This window comes from Hyaena hyaena, unplaced genomic scaffold, assembly GCF_003009895.1.
Source record: "Hyaena hyaena isolate Hyena2069 unplaced genomic scaffold, ASM300989v1 scaffold_54, whole genome shotgun sequence".
NCBI lineage: Eukaryota > Metazoa > Chordata > Mammalia > Carnivora > Hyaenidae > Hyaena > Hyaena hyaena.
This window is the reverse complement of record NW_024080685.1, coordinates 2,654,277-2,673,091: the sequence shown is the minus strand read 5'-3', so window position 1 is coordinate 2,673,091 and position 18,815 is coordinate 2,654,277. Positions and strand designations below refer to the sequence as shown.

General features: G+C 37.2%; 1 protein-coding gene across 1 annotated transcript in view; it reads left to right on the top strand.

Annotated features, from left to right (window-relative positions):
* The window catches only part of CDKL2 (cyclin dependent kinase like 2), a 52,100-nt gene that overhangs the window by 10,218 nt on the left and 23,067 nt on the right, over positions 1-18,815 (top strand). Inside the window, exons 3-6 of the mRNA XM_039231015.1 lie at positions 13,037-13,231; positions 14,979-15,157; positions 17,108-17,220; positions 18,457-18,596. Of these exons, the coding sequence (XP_039086946.1) occupies positions 13,037-13,231; positions 14,979-15,157; positions 17,108-17,220; positions 18,457-18,596 (627 nt within the window). The remainder of the gene's footprint in view (positions 1-13,036; positions 13,232-14,978; positions 15,158-17,107; positions 17,221-18,456; positions 18,597-18,815) is intronic.

Sequence of the window (18,815 nt, the reverse complement as noted above, 5' to 3'; positions counted from 1 at the left end):
GTATTTATTAGGATATACCTAATATTTACCCTTCCCATTACTCTTCAACCATTCTCACATTTCTGAGCTTCTACCTAGGGTCATTTTCCTTGTATTTAAAACATTCTTTATGGGGACCCTGGGTGGCTGGTGGCTCAGTTCATTAAGCGTCTGACTTCAGCTTAGGTCATGAGCTCGTGGTTCATGGGCTCGAGTCCTGTGTGGGGCTATGTGCTGACAGCTCAGAGCCTGGAGCCTGTTTTGGATTCTGTGTTTCCCTCTCTCTGACCCTCTCCTGCTCTCTCTCTCTCTCTCTCTCTCTCAAAAATAAATAAACATTAAAATAAATTTTAAAAAACATTATTTTCTTTAAAGCAGATCTACTAGTAAGAAATGCTGTCCATTTTTGCTTGTCTGAAAAAAAGTCTTTATTTTACTTTTTGTTTAAAAGATTATTTCCACAGAATATAGAATTTTAAGTTGGCAGTTCATTACATTCAATGTGTTTAAGATATCATTCCAGTGTTTCTCTGGTTCTCACTGCTTCCATTGAGTTGTCAGATGTTTCTTAGTATGTCCTTTTTTCTTTTGGATGCATTAAGGTTTTCTCTTTGACTTTGATTTTCAGCAATTTTATGATAATGTGCCTTGATGTGGGTTTCTTTTTATTTATTTGCTTTGACTTTATGTCTCTTGCATCTGTAAAATAATGTCATTTGTCACTTTCAGAAAATTCTCAGTTATTATTGTTTCATGTATTGCTACTGTCTTATTATCACTCTTCTCCTTTTAAGAATTCAGTTTCATATATTAGACCTCGCCAATGTCTCTTACACTCTTGCTATGTTTTTCATCCTTTCATTTTTCCCTGCTTCATTCTAGATATTTTCATCTGACCTATCCTCAATTCAGTAATTCTGTTTCAACTAATTTCCAATCTACTTTTATACTTAAGCATTGATTTTTAAAAATCTTTATTTATTTATTTTGAGGAGGGAGAGAGGCAGAGAGAAAGAATCCCAAGCAGGCTTCCTGATGTCAATGCAGACCCTGATATGGGGCTCCATCTCATGACCAGGGAATCATGACCTGAGCTGAAATCAAGAGTTGGATTCTCAACCAATTCAGCTACCCAGACATCCCTGATTTCTTAATTAAAGATAAAATTTTCAATTTGAATATTTCCATTGGATTTTAATAGTTTCCAGTTTGGTGCCAAAATTCTTTATTGTGCTTTCACAACTATTTAAATTAGTCTTCAGATAATACCTATTATCTGGATCTCCCATATGTTTACTTCAATTGGTTGCTTTTTTTCTCTTGGTTTTTTATTATCTTTTTGATACACCTCTGTTAATTTTAAAAAATTGTATACATAGTTTGAGTCTCTGGATGATATTTTCTTTTTCCTGAGAGGAGTCACATTTTCTTCTAGGAGGCTCTTGAGGGTACTCCAGGAAATCTAACATTCTGCCATCGTCTTAATCCAATTTGAGGAAGTTACATAATTTGAATTTGAGTTGTAGTTCCTGAGAGACATGATTTATTATTCACCTTTATCATAGTTTGTGGACTTTCCGAGCCAACCCAAAGTGAGAGGATTTCATCAGGGCCATCCCCCTTCTTTCCATCTTGATGGCCCCTGAACACCAATCACTATTACCTTACATCACAAGACTGTCAAAAGTGCCACTCAGACGCATAATTTTCTCTCTGAAATGGTGGGTTTCCAGGGTCTTAAAAAACAATAACAATAACACTAATTGCTTGGCTTACTTCCCTGGGTCTCTGTCTTCAAGAGCCTAGTCTAGATATTCTTTATTATCTCATCTCTTTTGTGCCTTAGAATAGTGGTTTTATATATTTTGCTCAGCTTTTCTATTTATTATAAATTACCTAGTCTACTGTTATTGTAAGCAGAAATTACTATACTTTTCTGTTCTAAAATTTTTATCTGGCTCTAAATCTACTATATCGCATTTTATGATTTCAAGTTTTGTTGTTGTTTTTAAGTAAGCTCTACACTCAATCCAGAGATCAAGCATTCTTTGCCCACTGAGCCAGCCAGGTGCCCTGTTCTGTTTGTTTTATTGTAAACTTTGCTTTTTTGTTTTAATTTTAACTAATTAATTAATTTGCTTACTTACTTAAACTCTACCCCCAACATGGTGCTCGAACTCATGACCCGGAGATCAAGAGCTACATATTCTACCAACTAAGCCAGCCAGGCACCCCAAGTTTCCTCAATTTTTTGAGATTGACTTTTTTCTTTTTTAAAAATTTTTATTTATTTTTGAGAGAAAGAGAGAGAGAGAATGAGCAGGGGAAGGTGGAGAAAGAGACACACACAGAATCCAACACAGGCTCCAGGCTCTGAGCTGTCAGCACAGAGCCTGACACAGGGCTTAAACCCATGAACCATGAGATCATGACCTGAGCCGAAGTTGGACTCATAAGCTGAAGTCGGACACTTAACCAGCTGAGCCACCTACACGCCCTGACTTTTTTTTTCTTTTAAAGCAGAGTAGCTTCTATCTGATAATTCCAGTGTCTGAACTTATTCTGCATCTGCTTTGGTCTTCTTTATGTTTTGATAGTTTTTACTTGTGCTATCATATTTCTTTGTATGCCTGGTTGTCTTTGATTTTTCTGCTGGAGATTACATTTGAAACATTATTTTTTAGGAATAATTTGAGGCTAACGTGAAGATTTTTACTTCCTGGGAAGATTTTAATTTTCTTCTTCCATATTTATGAAAACTGTGCTGCTAATTAGTTTACTGCCTTTCAGCTTCAAATCACTCCTTTTTGCCCCACCTCATGGAAGTGGAGCTGGACTCTGTAAACATTTCTTTTGCCAGCTGGTGTGATACTAGGCTTTGACAATAGAGGGCATGGAAGGGCACTATAGTCCTTAAGAAGAGGCTTCCCTTCTGGTTCTGGTCTTGTTTTGTTTGTTTGTTTCTGTTTTTTGTTTTGGCTCTGGGGTGAGATCACCATATGGGAGGCCTAGCAGCTCACATCAGTAGCTCACATGACCAGCTCTGCCTGCCTGCACTTTCCACTTTCTGGTAAGTTTCTCTCCCACCTAACTGGCTGCTCTTCCTTCATCTCTGGCTTGTGTCCCGTGGCAAATTTTTTTCACCACTGGCAATCTGTGGCAGTCACGCTCTCTCGAATGAAGTCTGAATCTCAGCCTTGGTGGTGGCTGGGGGCTCTTCTAATGTTTCTATGCACTTTCTATGCACTTTCCCTCAGCCCTGAAAGTAATAGCTACTCTGTACTTGCTATTTTGAAATATACCTTAGAGTCCTTTTAACCCTGTTTGTAATTAAGTACCTTTACTAGTTAGCAGTTATTAATACATTAAAGTTTTCCCTGGTCTGGTATAGACACACTACCAGCTCAGGACCTCCTTAATAAGTTCAAGGTTCTTGCTTTTATAGTGTCTTATTTTCTTGGAAATAATAAAATTATCTTCCTCCAGAGAGGATATTCATTTACTTCTGCCAGGTGTGTGGGGATGCTCCCAGTCCAGTACATTAATATAAATTCAAGGTTTGAGGTTTCTTAAACTGTTAGAGATGATGTAAAGTCTAGTGAGGACTGGTTCATTTTTGTCCATTTTTACTAGGACACTGTAGTCCTTAGGGTGTCAGCTTAAACTGGGCTTCAGAGACCCCATCTTGGAAATGCATTTGGACTTTGACTTTGCCTTCCTTTTCAGCCCCAATAGGCCACAAATATCCAAACTCAGTTCCACGTATGTTACCTGATGGCAAAATCAGCTTTGATTTGAGTACTGAAATTAACTCTGAGTTCTCCTGTTCTTGATTTTGGTGCAATAATTCCTCACTCTCTTCTTGAGTCCTTTATATGTTTAAGATTTAAAAATACTTTGTCCAACTTTTTAAGAATTCTTAATAAGAAAGTTGGTCTGAACTACCTAGTCTGCCCCTATCAAATGTGGTAGTCATCAGCTTTCAAAAAATAAAAGCCCAGGGACACCTGGGTGGTTCAGTCGGTTAAGTGTCTGACTTTGGCTCAGGTTATGATCTCACGGTTTGTGGGTTCCAGCCCTGCACTGAGCTCTGTGCCAACAGCTTAGAGCCTGGAGCCTGCTTCAGATTCTGTGTGTGTCTCTGTCTCTGCCTCTCCCCCACTCACGTTCTGTTTCTCTCTCTCTCTAAAAAATAAACATTAAAAAAAAGATTATCTTTCTTTCTCTGCCTCTGCCCCTCACTTGCTTGTGTGCTCTCTTTCTCTCACTCAAAAAACCAATAAATAAATAATAATTTTTTGTTTAAAAAAAGCACAGAGAAAGAAGAAAAGAGAGAGAGAAAGAGAAAGGTGGAATGGATAATCTGTTTTCATTTCAGAAGTGTGTTGTTTAGTGGCTCAGTCAGTTGAGCATCCGACTTTGGCTCAGGTCATGATCTCATGGTTCATGGGTTCAAGCCCCACATCAGGCTCTGTGATGACAGCTCAGAGCCTGGAGCCTGCTTCAGATTCTGTGTCTCCCTCACTCTCTGCCCCTCCTCCACTCGCCCTTGCTCTCTGTCTCTCAAAAATAAATTAAAATGTAAAAAAAATTTTAAAAAGAAATGTGTTGTTTAATCTCCACATATTTTGGGATTTTCCAGTTATCTTTTTTTATTATTGATTTATAGTTTAATTCCACTATGGTACAAGAGCAGATATTGTGTGATTTCTATTACTTTAAATTTGTTAAAGTGTGTTTTGTGGCCTACAGTATGGTCTATCATGGTAAATGCTCCATATGACCTTGAGAAAAATGTGAATTCTATTGTTGGATAGTCTATAGATGTCAGTTATATCCAGTTGATTGATGGTGTTGTTGAGTTCAACTGTGTGTGTGTACCCTTACTGATTGCCCACCTGCTGGATCTATCTGTTTCAGAGTGGAATGGTTGACATTTCCAGTTATGATAGTGGATTTGTTTATTTCTCTCTGCAGTTCTATCAGTTTTTACCTCATTTAGTAAATTTAGTAAATTTGATGCTCTGTTGTTAGGCACATACACATTAAGAACTCTTATGTTTCCTTGGAGGATTGATACCCTTTTCATTAGGTAATGCCCTCCTTTATCTTTAATAGCTTTTCTTACTTCATCATTTGGTCTGTCTGAAAGATACTCATGCTTCCTTTTGATTAGTGTGGTATATTTTCTCCATATGTTTACTTTTAGTTTTTAATTAATTCTAAAAAGGATTTTTAAAAGTAGTCTGTACACCCATCGTGGGGCTTACAACCCTGAGGTCAAGCATCACATCCTCTACTGACTGAGCCAGTCAGGTGCCCCTCCACCCACTTATTTTTAATTCATATGTATTTTTATACTTAATGTGCAAATCTCCATCTTTTAATTGGTACACTTAGATCACTTACATTCAAAGGATGATAAAGCTGAATTAATATCTACCATATTTGTTACTGTTTTCTAGTTGTTGACCTTGTTCTTTGTTTCTATTTTTGTCTTCCACTCTTATTCTGCCTTTTGTGGTTGTAATTGAGTATTTAATATGATTCCATTTTTTCTACTTTCTTAACCTATCAGTTATACTTTTTGTTTTAAGTTTATTTATTGATTTTGAGAGAGAGAGAAAGAGAGAGAGAGAGAGAGCGCACATGAGCAGAAGAGGGGCAGAGAGAGACGGAGAGAAAAAATCCCAAGCAGTCTCCGTACTATCAGTGCTGAGCCTGATACGGTGCTTAGTCTCACAAACTGAGATCATGACCTGAGCTGAAATCAAGAGTCTGATGCTTACCAACTGAGCCCCAGGTACCCCAGTTATACTTCTTTATATCTTTTTGAACATTTTTTTACAAATAGTTACCCTACAATTTGCAACATACATTTACAACTAATCCAAATTCACTTTCAGTAAATCCTATACCACGTGACAGGTGTATGAGTATCTTTATAATAATAAAGTAATCTAATTTCTTCCTCCTGTCTCTTATATCATTGCTGCCATTCATCTTACTTATATAAGCATACCTAAGCATATATATAAAAAGATGTATTCATAAGTATATGTAATCAAATACATTGTTGCATTATTATTTTGAACAAATTGTTATCTGTTAGATCAATTAAGAATAAGAGAAATAAAGTTTTTATTTTACCTTCACTTACTCTTTCTTTGATGCCTTTCCTTTCTTTATGTAGATCAGAGTTTCTGGCCTATATTATTTTACTTCTCCCTAAAAAATTTCTTTTAGGGGTGCCTGGTGGCTCAGTCGGTTAAGCATCAGACTTCAGCTCAGGTCATGATCTCACAGTTTCTGAGTTAGAACCCTGTGTTAGGCTCTGTGCAGCTGTAGTCTGCTTTGGATTCTGTGTCTTCCTCTCTTTCTGTCCCTCCCCTGCTAGTGCGCTGTCTCTCTCTCTCAAAAATAAATAAACATTAAAAAATGTTAGAAAAAAATTTTTCTAACATTCTAATTTTTTCTAACATTTTTTACAAGGCAAGTCCACTGGCAACACACTTCCCCAATTTCTGTTTGTCTGAGAAAATATTTCTCCTTTACTTTTGAAGATTATTTTGCAAGATACAGAAATCTAGATTGGTGATTTTTTTCTCTCAAGATTAAATATTTCACTCCACTCTTCTTGCTTACTTGGTTTCTTTTCATTCTTTCTTCCTTTTTTAAAAAAATATTTATTTATTTTTGAGAGAGAGAGAGAGAGCATTTGTGAGTAGGGGAGGGACAGAGGATTTGAAGAGGGACCTGTGCCGCCAGCAGAGAGCTTGATGTGAGCCTTGAGCTCACAAACTGTGAGATCATGACCTGAGCTGAAGTCAGACACTTAACTGACTGAGCCACCCAGGAACCCACTTGCATGATTTCTGAGGAGAAGTTGGATGCACTTCTTATTTTGTTTCTGTATAAGCTCTTTTTGTCCTCTGGCTTCTTTCAGGACTTTTTTCTCCATCTTTGATTTTTCTATGTTTTGGAAATGATAGACCTATGTGTAGGTTTCTTTGTTTTTTCCCCTGACATTTATCCTGCTTGGTGTTCTCTGAGCTTCCTAGATCTGTGATTTAGCATCTGACATTAATTTTTGAGGACACTGTCAATCATTATTGTTTCAAGCACTTCTTTTGTTCCTTTTTCTCTTTCTTCTCATTCTCCTGATATCCCCGTTACATGTATGTTGTACCTTTTATAGTTGTCCTATAGTCTTTTGATAGTCTTCTTTCTTTCTTTCTTTCTTTCTTTCTTTCTTTCTTTCTTTCTTTCTTTGTATCTTTCTTTCTTTGTCTCTGTTCTCTCCTTTTTGGTTTTTGAGAATTCTGTTAATATATCCTTTAGCTCAGAGAGTCCTTTCCTCAGGTGTGTCTAGTCTACAAAAAAAGCCCATCAAAGACACTCATCATTTTGTTAGTGCTTTTTATCTCCAGCATTTCTTTTTGGTTCTTTCCTGGGATTTTCATCTCTCTGCTTCCATTGCCCATCTGTTATTCCATGCTGTCTACTTTACCCATTGGAACCCTTGACATACCAATCATAGTTGCTTCAAATTCTTGCATCCCTGCCATGTCTGGTTTCAGTGCTTGTTCTTTCTCTTCAAATTGTTTTTTGCCTTTGTACTACTTTCCTATGTGATTTTATTTTTAATGTATATTTATTTTTGAGGGAGAGAGGGAGATAGAGTGTGAGCAGGGGAGGGACAGAGAGAGAGAGGGAGACACAGAATCTGAAGCAGGCTCCAGGCTCCTAGCTGTCAGCACAGAGCCCGACATAGGGCTTAAACTCACAGATCATGATCACAGATCAAGTCAAAGTCGAATGCTTAATCGAGACTGGGCCACCCAGGTGGCCTTTGTTTTGGACTGTTTTCTTGATAGCTGGGCATGACATACTAGGTAAAAGGAACTGCTGGAAATAGGCTTTAGGAATGTGGAGGTGAGAGGGAGGGGAAGAGTTTTATAGTCCTATGAAAAAGACCTATAGGTCTCAGTCTTTATTGTGCCTGTACCTCTAAATGGTGAACTTCACAAATGTTTCTCAGTTTTTTCTCCCTTCCTTAGGTAGGACAGGATGGCTAGAGTAGATGAAGTTGAGTATTTCCCAAGTATTTCCCTTCCCCAGGCCATTTAGGCTCTGATAATACCACAGCTGCTTAGACTCTGCATAACCAATTTTTGCTGAGGACAGGCCTTGTTTTAATTTTTTTATTTTTAATGTTTATTTATTAATTGAGAGAGAGAGAGAGAGAAAGACAGAGAGTGGGATAGAGGCAGAGAGAGAGGGAGAGAGAGAATCCTAAGAAGGCTCCACACTATCAATGCAGAGCCCAATGAGGGGCTCAATCTCATGAACTGTGACACCATGACCTGAGCCAAAACCAAGAGTCAGATGCTTAACCAACTGAGCCATCAAGGCACCCCCAGGGCAGGCTTTGTTAAGAAGAACAGAGCTCAGGGGCCCCTGGGTGGCTCAGTTGGTTAAGTGTCCGATTTAGGCTCAGGTCATGATCTCTTGGTTCATGAGTTCCAGGCTTGTGTCGGGCTCTGTGCTGACAGCTCAGAGCCTGGAGTCTGCTTTGGATTCTTTGTCTCCCTCTCTTTCTACCCCTCCCCACTTGCATTCTGTCTCTTTCTCTCAAACAATAAACACTTAAAGAAAATTTAAAAAGAAGAAGAACAGAGCTCTGGCCTATTTCAGAGTGGTTCTTTTCTCCTCTGCCCATGGAAGGAGGAGATTTTTCTCCAAAATTTACTGCGACAATCTGGCTGAGCTCCTAGAGATAATCTTATAATATCATGGGGGCCCCTCTGGGACTTGGTTTCTCTGGAGTTTTTGACTTTCAGAGTTGTCCTCACGTGCCTCCAGGAATTTGTCAATTACAGTTCAGGATTTCCTGCCTTGGCATTGGTTCCTGCAAAGATTTCCTCCTGTGAGTCCGCTTCAGTCAGCAAACTCCCTGTACTTTCCTGTGTATCTCTCCAATCTTGGGGGCAGTGGCTTCTCTTATGGATCCAAGAAGAGTTGCTGATTTTTGTGTATTCTGCTTTTTACTTGTTAGGAGGGAGTAGAGACTTCCAAGGTCTTTACACACAGAATCAGAAACCAGAATTCTCCATAGCTCTTTAGATTTAAGTTTACCAAAAGTCTGTGTGTGTGTGTGTGTGTGTGTGTGTGTGTGTGTGTGTGCTTATGATAAAAAGCTTTTGCTTGTTAAAGGGCAAACAAGGAGGCCATTAGACTGGCATGGCTGTAATGCCTTGGCAGCCCATGTGAGCAAACTGAATGAAACTTAAGCCAGAGTCAATTTCTGTAAATGCCTCAAAGTTAAGATACTGTAACTTAAAAACAACTACTCACAAACAGCAAACCAGGCTTTCCTAAATAAAGCAACCACTTACAAGATAGCCAACCAAATAATTTCCTCACCTTGCTTCTGCATCTGCTCTATAAGCCTTTCCCTTAGCTTCTTCTGGTAGAATGCTCCTAACCTCTTTCAGTTTGATGATGCCCTGTGCAAACTGATGTTTGCTCAAAAATTCTTACATAAATTTTAATGTGCTTCTGTTTATCTTTTAACACATTGATACATATTTTATTTTTGTATCTACTTATTTTAATTTTTGAAAAGGTAACACATAAATATTCTGTTAATTTTATGCTTTAAAATTGGAATGATTTTCCCTGCCACCTTTGTATGCTGGTGATTTCTTTGTAAGCAACTATATCTACCAGAAGGACTTTATTCATATCCAAAAATATGGATGTATATGGAGCAGTGTATATGCGTGTTAAACGGAAACATAGTCTACTCATTGACCTGATCTTGCTTTTTTCGCTTATTGTATCTTAGCAATTATTGTGTATCAGTAGACATAAAACTGCCTTTTTTACAATTGCTGCCGCTTATTTCATTGTATAGATTTACCTTAATTCACTTAACCAGTGATATATTTGGAAAGTGCTTTGTGATTCAATCTGGAATCTTTTATTTTAATACGTGAGTTTAGCCCATTTATAGTTATGATGTAACAGGAAGTGTGGCCTTAGTTTTATAAGAAATCTAAATATTTTGCATTCAAATCAGCTACATGTCTGGGTGTGCTTACGCAGCTGATGTTCTGGACTCGAAGAAAGAAGTAAGCAAAAATAAAATGTCGGGAAAAGACAGAGACCACAGTAGTGACTGGGTTCTAATCCTGCCTCTAGCAATTATTGCTGTGTGACCTTGGACAAGTTACTTAACCTCTGTGTGCTTTAGTTTCCTCATCTGTAAATCAGACTAATAACAATATCTATCTCATAGGGTTTTTGTGCTTAGAATAGTGTCTAGATCACAGTAAACAGTATGTAACTATTAGTTATTATTATTTGCAATATTATGCTGTTTCAGTGCACCTTTAACAATACTTTTCTATATAATCTCTAAATTATTCTAAAATAGTGATGTGTTTCCTTTGATAATTTGCAAAAGTTTTAGTTTTTACTATTTGTTACCTTTATAACATTATATAATATACTTAATCCTAAAGTAATTATTATGTTTCTATTTCCTTTTCTCTCCCACTTACTCATCTGATTTTCTTTCTTTTTTTTTAGTTTATTTATTTATTTTGAGAAACAGATAGAGAGAGCAAGTTGGGGAGGGTGAGAGAGAGAATCCCAAGCAGGCCCTGCACTGTCAGCTCACAGTCCAACACAGGGCTTGAAACCATGATTCTTAAAATCGTGACCTGAGCTGAAATCAAGAGTCAGACACTTAACCAACTGAGCCACCCAGGCACCCCAACTTATCTGATTTTCAAAGCCATCTTGTTTATCTTCTTTACCATTAAACCTGTAAATATAATTGGCCTTGTAATTTACAATTTCATGTTAAAAATACAATTTTGACCCATTGACAAGGAAATCAACATACATACACTCTTGTTTGCATCTTTTCTTCTTTCTTCTATTTGTTAGTAATATTGTTTGTGCCTTGTTAGGTTTTAAACATTCACTTTCTGTTTTGTGATTGTGATGCCTGTTTTTATTAAGACTTAGTTCCACACAAGTGAATTCATTGTTCATATTCAATATTTTTCACTGTTGTCTTTTACTTGAATGGCAATTTTGTTGGATGTAAAGTTCCTGGATCACTCTTTCCTTGAGGGTTTTTAGGCCTATATTGGCAACATTTTCTGGTGAATGTTTACCTGTTTCCTTCTTTCTTGCTCTTTTCTTCCAGTATCTTTGAATAGGTCCTGGATTGGTTTCTTTTTGATTGTTTCTTAACTTGCAACAAAGTGAGCCCTTCCTGGACTTGGTATTTGTAGAAGGTTCATTTAAGGGAGAGGCCATGATCTTGTTTCAGACTAGTAGAAATGCACCATGGTTCACAATGATGTTCTTTACAATGCAAGTCTGATCTGTGGGATTGACTTCTGTTATCCTTATATTTGCTGATTTGTTCAAACTGAGGTGTTTTGCCTTCCATTTGGCCTCACCAAGAGATTGCTTCCAGCAAATGAGCTTCTGTGTGATTGTTCAGGCCTCTGTTCCCTGGTGTTTCTTGGTGCCATTCAGTTCTAGGGTTGCTTTCAGTGACAGCCTATGAATCTTGTTCCTATTAGAGCAAAGAAGGAGTTTTTTGTTTTTGTTTTTGTTTTTTTCTTTTCAGGGTATGTTACCAATTTTGGATTACTTGGCTCTACCAGCTTTTTAGCCACAGGTGATCTCTTGGTATCTTCCTAAACTTCTGTTTCACCTTGACTGGATTTGGCATTCCTACCACATTTGTAGTGGTAGGGGTCTAGATCCTGCTTAGTTCCATCAAAGATGGAGCTACATTTTTTTTTTTTCTCATTGGCTTTATTGTATTATCTGAGAGGAGAATGGGACAGTATGGTCTTTTGACTATAATTGAAAAACCAAAATATATTTTTAACAATTTATACTGTTTATGAATTTTATTTATGTTTTTCTTTTTTAAACATTTTTATTGAATTAATTATTAAAAATTTCATCCAAGTTAGTTAGCATATAGTGCAACAGTGCTTTCAAGAGTAGATTCCTTAAAGCCCCTTACCCATTAGCCCCCCCCCCACAATCCCTCCAGCAACTCTTTGTTCTCCATATTTAAAAGTCTCTTATGTTTTTGTCCCTCGCCATGTTTTTATATTATTTTTGCTTCCCTTCCCTTATGTTCATCTGTTTTGTATCTTAAAGCCTTCATATGAGTGAAGTCATATGATATTTGTCTCTCTGAGTGACTAATTTTGCTTAGCCTGATACCCTATAGTTCCATGCACGTAGTTGCAAATGGTAAGATTTCATTCTTTTGATTGCCGAGTAATACTCCATTGTGTGTGTATATATATATATATATAACATCCTCCTTATCCATTCATCCATCGATAAACATTTGGGCTCTTTCCATACGTTGGCTATTGTCAATAGCGCTGCTATAAACATTGGGGTGCATGTGCCCCTTCGAAACAGCACACCTGTATCCCTTGGATAAATACCTAGTAGTGCAATTGCTGGGTTGTAGGGTAGTTCTATTTTTAATTTTTTGAGGACCCTCCATACTGTTTTCCAGAGTGGCTGCACCAGTTTGCATCCCACCAGCAGTGCAAGAGATCCTCTTTCTCCACGCCCTCACCAACATCTGTTGTTGCCTGACTTGTTCATTTTAGCCATTCTGACTGGTGTGAGGTAGTGTCTCATTGTGGTTTTGATTTGTATTTGTACGTTTTTCTTATGCTAAGACTTTATTTTTTTAAATTTTTTAATGTTTTATTTATTTTTGAAAGAGAGAGAGAGAAGACAGCGTAAGCAGGGGAGGGTCAGAGAGAGTCAGTTACAGAATGTGAAGCAGGCTCCAGGCTCTGAGCTGTCAGCACAGAGCCTGACTCAGGACTCAAATCCATGAACCGTGAGATCATGACCTGAGCCGAAGTCAGACGCTCAACCGACTGAGCCACCCAGGTGTCCCTATGCTAAGACTTTAGATTGTGACTAATTGCTACATGATTTGGTCTTCAAAAGATGAGTTTGCATTTTTTTTTTTTTACAACAGCAACTGAGACATGAAAATCTGGTGAATCTGTTGGAAGTGTGTAAGAAAAAAAAACGATGGTACCTAGTCTTTGAATTTGTTGACCATACAATTCTTGATGACTTGGAGCTCTGTCCAAATGGACTAGACTACCAACTGGTTCAGAAGTATTTGTTTCAGATTATTAACGGAATTGGATTTTGTCACAGTCACAATGTAAGTATTTAGGTTAAATAATGATTTTGCCAATGATTAACTCACCAGATACCATCACTTAATTGATGAGACACTTACCTAACCTAAAGTTTGGACGAGTAAAATAATTGAAATGAACTGTGTTACTTTGATATTGCCAATTTTCATGTTTCATAATAACCTGTATCCTTTCCCCCAACATTTTATTATGAATATTTTAGGCTATACCGAAAAGTTGAAAGAGTGTCCATGAATACCCATATAACTACCATGTGGACTCTATACTTGTTCACATTTTGCTATATTTGCTTTATTACACATTTATTCATCTAGTCATCCATTTATCTACCCATTACTCTGTCTTATTTCTTTATGCATTTGAAAGTAAGTTGCAGACATCAGTACATTTCAACTTTAAATACTTCAGCTGTGCATATTAAACCAGAGTTTAGTGTATGTGTGTGTGTAAGTGTTTTTATGAGAGAGAGAGAGAGAGAGAGCGTGAGTAAGGGAGGGTCAGAGAGAGAGGGAGATACAGAATCTGGAGCAGGCTCCAGGCTCTGAGCTGGCTGTCAGCACAGAGCCCGACGCAGGGCTCAAACCCACTAACCACGAGATCATGACCTGAGCCGAAGTCGGATGCTTAACCGACTGAGCCACCCAGGCGCCCCTAAAATAAATATATTTTTAAGAAATTCAAATGAAGCTTATTTATATTAGAGAATGAAGCCTGATTATTTGTTTTATCTAGCTGTAGAGTTTTTTGTATTTCCCCCACTGTCCTGTTTTCTCCTTCCGCCGTCTCTCCTTTAGAAATCTTAACCACTGACCTTATTTTACTCTTTTTACATTTCTAATTGCCTCCACGTGAGTGCTCAACAATCCACTTAAAAGCCCATATGCCTAAAACTAAACTACTTATTGTTCCATCAGAACCAACTTTTTCTAGACTTTTCTTTTTTTGCTGGAACCACCATTATTTTAGATTCCCAGGTTTACGTAAAATATCTGAGATTACTTCCTAGTTTCTGTTGATTCTTGATTGAAAATATTTCTGACTTGAATCTCTTTCCATTGCATTCCTCGGAACACCAGCCTCATTTGGGCCCTTATCCTCGGATAGTTGTCCCACTGCTCTACTCCTGGCCTTTAGTCCCTTTTTCTGATTTAGTTTGTTTATGGGCCAACATCTATAAATACCATATTGGTTATGTCACTTCCTTGGGTTCCCATGGCCTTGGCACCAACTCAGACTCCCCAGGCTGGAGGTTGAGGCAGCCTTCCACCCTAATATATAGCCTCTACTCTAGGAAAAACGCTTCCCCAGAGTTTCCTGATCTATTTTCGTCTTTGCTTTTTTTGCTCTTCTTGTTACCTTCACTTGGATTTTCCTTCCATTTCTGTGTTTATCCAGGTCACACATAGAGTTAGACACCTATCTTTCATAAAAATTTCCCATGACTATTCTAGTCTTCAGTTACAGTGTTACTCTCTTAGTCTTGAGAGCAGTCATTAACAGAACAATTGATTTGGTATTTAGTAATATATATTTCATCCAATACCTTTGTTTAAGTGAAATTTCAAACATAAATGTTCTTTCTTGACCAGCTAGGTCCCAGTTTCTTTAAAGCCAGGAAGAATTTTATATGCTTTTGTTTGTAGTCGTTATAGAGACAAAAACAGTACCATACACATGGCAGGTGCTCAAAAAATAATGTACTTAGCTTGATGTGCCAATTGATATGTCATACTTTGCTTTTTGTCTTAGATTATACACAGAGATATAAAGCCTGAGAATATATTAGTCTCCCAATCTGGTGTTGTCAAGTTATGTGATTTTGGATTTGCACGAACATTGGCAGCCCCTGGGGAAGTTTACACTGATTATGTGGCAACCCGATGGTACAGAGCTCCAGAACTGTTGGTCGGTGATGTCAAGTATGGCAAGTAAGACATCAACAAAGGGGGTGGAGCCGGGAGAGCAGATTTAACACTTTTTTCTTGATAAAACGGAATGTGTTTCTAATATAATGAAAGATCCCTTTAACACTGAAAGTAAGTTTTACATTTAGGGAACTTCATTTATTTATTTATTTATTAAAAAAATTTAAAGCCAATTTAGTTAACACATAATGTAAAATGATTTCAGGAATAGAATTTAGCGATTCATCAATCACATAGAACACCCAGTGCTTATGCCAACAAGTGCCCTCCTTAATGACTATCACCCATTTATCCATTTCCCCCACCCAACACCCCTCTAGCACCCTTCAGTTTGTACTCTGTATTTAAGAGTCTCTTATGATTTGTCTCCCTCTGTTTTTATCTTATTTTTCCTCCCCTTCCCCTTTGTTTATCTGTTGTGTTTCTTAAGTTTACTTTTAGGCAACTTTATGACTACTTGTTCTTTTTGGTGCTTCCCTTTTAAATGTTGTGTGTGTGTGTGTGTGTGTGTGTGTGCATACAGTGAATTGGGGTGAACATGCTTGTTTCAAAGGTAGAGAAATCAAGGTGAGTAAGTGTTTTTTTTGTGTGTGTATTTGGTCTGCTTTCTACAATGGTTTGGAAATAGATGTATTTGTCACTTATTAAGGAAGACAACATTAATTGGATAAGTCTGACACTGCTGGAATGAGTCAAGGTGGAGTTGACAAGGGTGGGGATAGAAACATAGAGTGGAATGTTTTTAAAGCATGAATTATCTGCATAAATGAATTCTTCAAAGACAAAGGGATGGTAACTCATTGCTTTTGTTAGAAATCTTTCTAAAATGTTTTCTAGGGGCACCTGGGTGGCTCAGTTGGTTAAGCATCCCGACTCCTATTTCAGCTCAGGTCATGATTTCACAGTTTGTCAGATTCAGCCCGATGTCCAGCCTCACGATAAGAGTGCGGAGGCTGCTTGGGATTCTCTCTCTCTGCCCATTCCCCTCTCCCACTTGCATGCTCATGCATACCATCTCTCTCTAAAAATAAATAAATAAATAAATAAATAAATAAATAAATAAATAAACATTAAAAAATGTTTTCTACACTTTCTGTGTTTTCAATGCACACATCATTAATACTTTCTTGATTACTCTGAGTTCTCATTTTATTGTTATACTGTAACTTTTATACCATTTTATTTTATTAAAAAATATTTTTTAATGTTTATTTTTTTGAGAGACAGAGCACGAGCAGGGGAGGGACAGAGAAGAGGGGAAGTCACAGATTCTGAGGCAGGCTCCAGGCTCTGAGCTGTCAGCACACAGAGCCCAACTCGTGGCTTGAACTCATGAACCATTAGATCATGACCTGAGCCGAAGTCTGACGCTTAACGCTGAGCCACCCTGATGCCCCTCTATACCATTTTCTAATTCAGCTATGACCTTAAACAATTTCAAGGTAGTCGTACCTATGTGAATGACACCAGCATATTCTTCTTTAAGTTTTTGTGTCTGATTTTTAAGATAATGTTTCTGTTTTTCCCCATTAGCTTGTAGTTCCCCTTGTTATTACTATATGTATTCCCAACAACCTTCTCCTGTGCTGTTTTCAGTGTATGGTGGGATAGACAGATCAACCTTGTTAGAATCATGTATAAACAAAGAATGAATAGGCTTTGAATGGAAACCCAAAAGGCTTATTTCCAGAATAAAGTACACATAATAACAGTTTTGACTTTTCAGAAGCCTTTTCCTTCTTGTTGTGTGATTGAAGTTTCTGGAAATCTGACTTAAGTAAAATTGGGAATTAGTACTTGAAATTTATAGGGAAATGTATTTTTATGAGTAATTTAAAGCTTATTCCTACTATTCTCAATACCCAAAATACCAAATAGTAATATTCAGAACAGATATAGTCACAATAAACATAGTAGGATGCCAGATATTATACCACACTGCTTTTATTTCAGGGCTGTTGATGTTTGGGCCATTGGCTGTCTGGTAACTGAAATGCTCATGGGGGAACCCCTTTTTCCTGGAGATTCTGATATTGATCAGCTATATCATATTATGACGTGTTTAGGTAAGATTATACATCTGCATTTTAAATTCTAGAGGTTTTCCCACTATGTTTTTGTTTGTATTGATTTTACTAGTTGTTAGTATATTAGAGATGGTATGTGTTTTAAGTGGAGGTAGGGAGCAAATAGAAAAATCTCATCTATGTATATTCATTCTCAGCCTGGCTTTGGTTTGTCTGACAAATGGTCTTATTCATGCCTCATCCACCCTCCTGCCCCACTGTACAAAGAAAAGAGCAAAGGCTGTACATTTTCTCTGCACTTTTGCATTCAGTAAATCACATGTAGAGGATGCAAATGATCTTTTTTTGGGGTGTGGGTTAGCAAGTGTTTGGTGAAATATGACATTACCCTCATCCTCATCTTCAAATTGAGAGACAAAGGCTTCTTAGGTAGTTTAATCTTGTTGCAGATATGACTGTTGCTGTTAGTGCTTTGGGCAGAATTTTAAAGCTAGATTATCAAAGTCTTACATTTGTTGAAATACCAACTTCATATTGGAAGATAGATCTTGGAAAATGGAAATAATGGGAAAATACTTGGGGGGGGGTCATTTAAATATTGGATTTTAAGTTTCCAAGGTAGAAATTCCATAAGCAATATAGTAGTTTCTTATAGCAGAATTTTCATATGTATTTTATACTAGATTAGGTACTAAAGTTGAAGAAAAAGATAAAAGTGCTCAAGTCAGACCTTAGACACAGGTACAAAATCAGTAGGTTTTAAAATTTTTGAAAAAAAATTTAAATTTTTAAAATTAAAACCATTTATTTTCATTTTCAAGTTAAATTCTTAAAGGGTAGAACTGATTTATATAGATTCTAATCATATGATGAGTAATATTTTCATTGTTTTGATCAGTACTTTATGCTTTGTTGTTAGAAATGAAGTGTTGGTACTTATATCTAAAAGATTATAAAATGTTCTTTACCTACCCTTTTCCTACACTCCCTCATGACTTCAGTTCTATATATAGTGGCTTGTGAATTTTCTAAATGAGTAGGTTGAGATACAAATGTTAATTTTCTTGAGTTGACTTACGTCAAAACCACTATTGAAGACTGCCAGGTGCCATCACCATAGGAACACTGTTTTTGGTTGATTTTGCATGCTGAGACAGCCCCAAGTCCAAGTCCATAAGCTGCGTTCTACTCTTTTGTCCATGCCACGTCACCTGTCTCTTTGCCATTTCTATCATGATGTACAATGACAGAGATGTGTGCTGTTCTCACTTCCAGGTAATCTAATTCCAAGACACCAGGAGCTGTTTTATAAAAATCCTGTGTTTGCTGGAGTAAGGTTGCCTGAAATCAAGGAAACAGAACCTCTTGAAAGACGCTATCCCAAGCTCTCTGAAGTTGTGATAGATTTAGCAAAGGTAATCATACGTTTTACTTTCTTACAATGAATTCATATTATGGAGACATGGTTTTCTCTTTTTCTTGTCTAGTCTATCTTTTAGGTCAACAATTTCATCTATTGATTTTATTTTGTTATTATTTTTTTAAGTAGACTCTATCCTCAACATGGGCCTCAAACTCAGGACCCTGAGATTAAGAGTCGCATTCTCTACTGACTGAGCCAGCCAGGCCTCTCC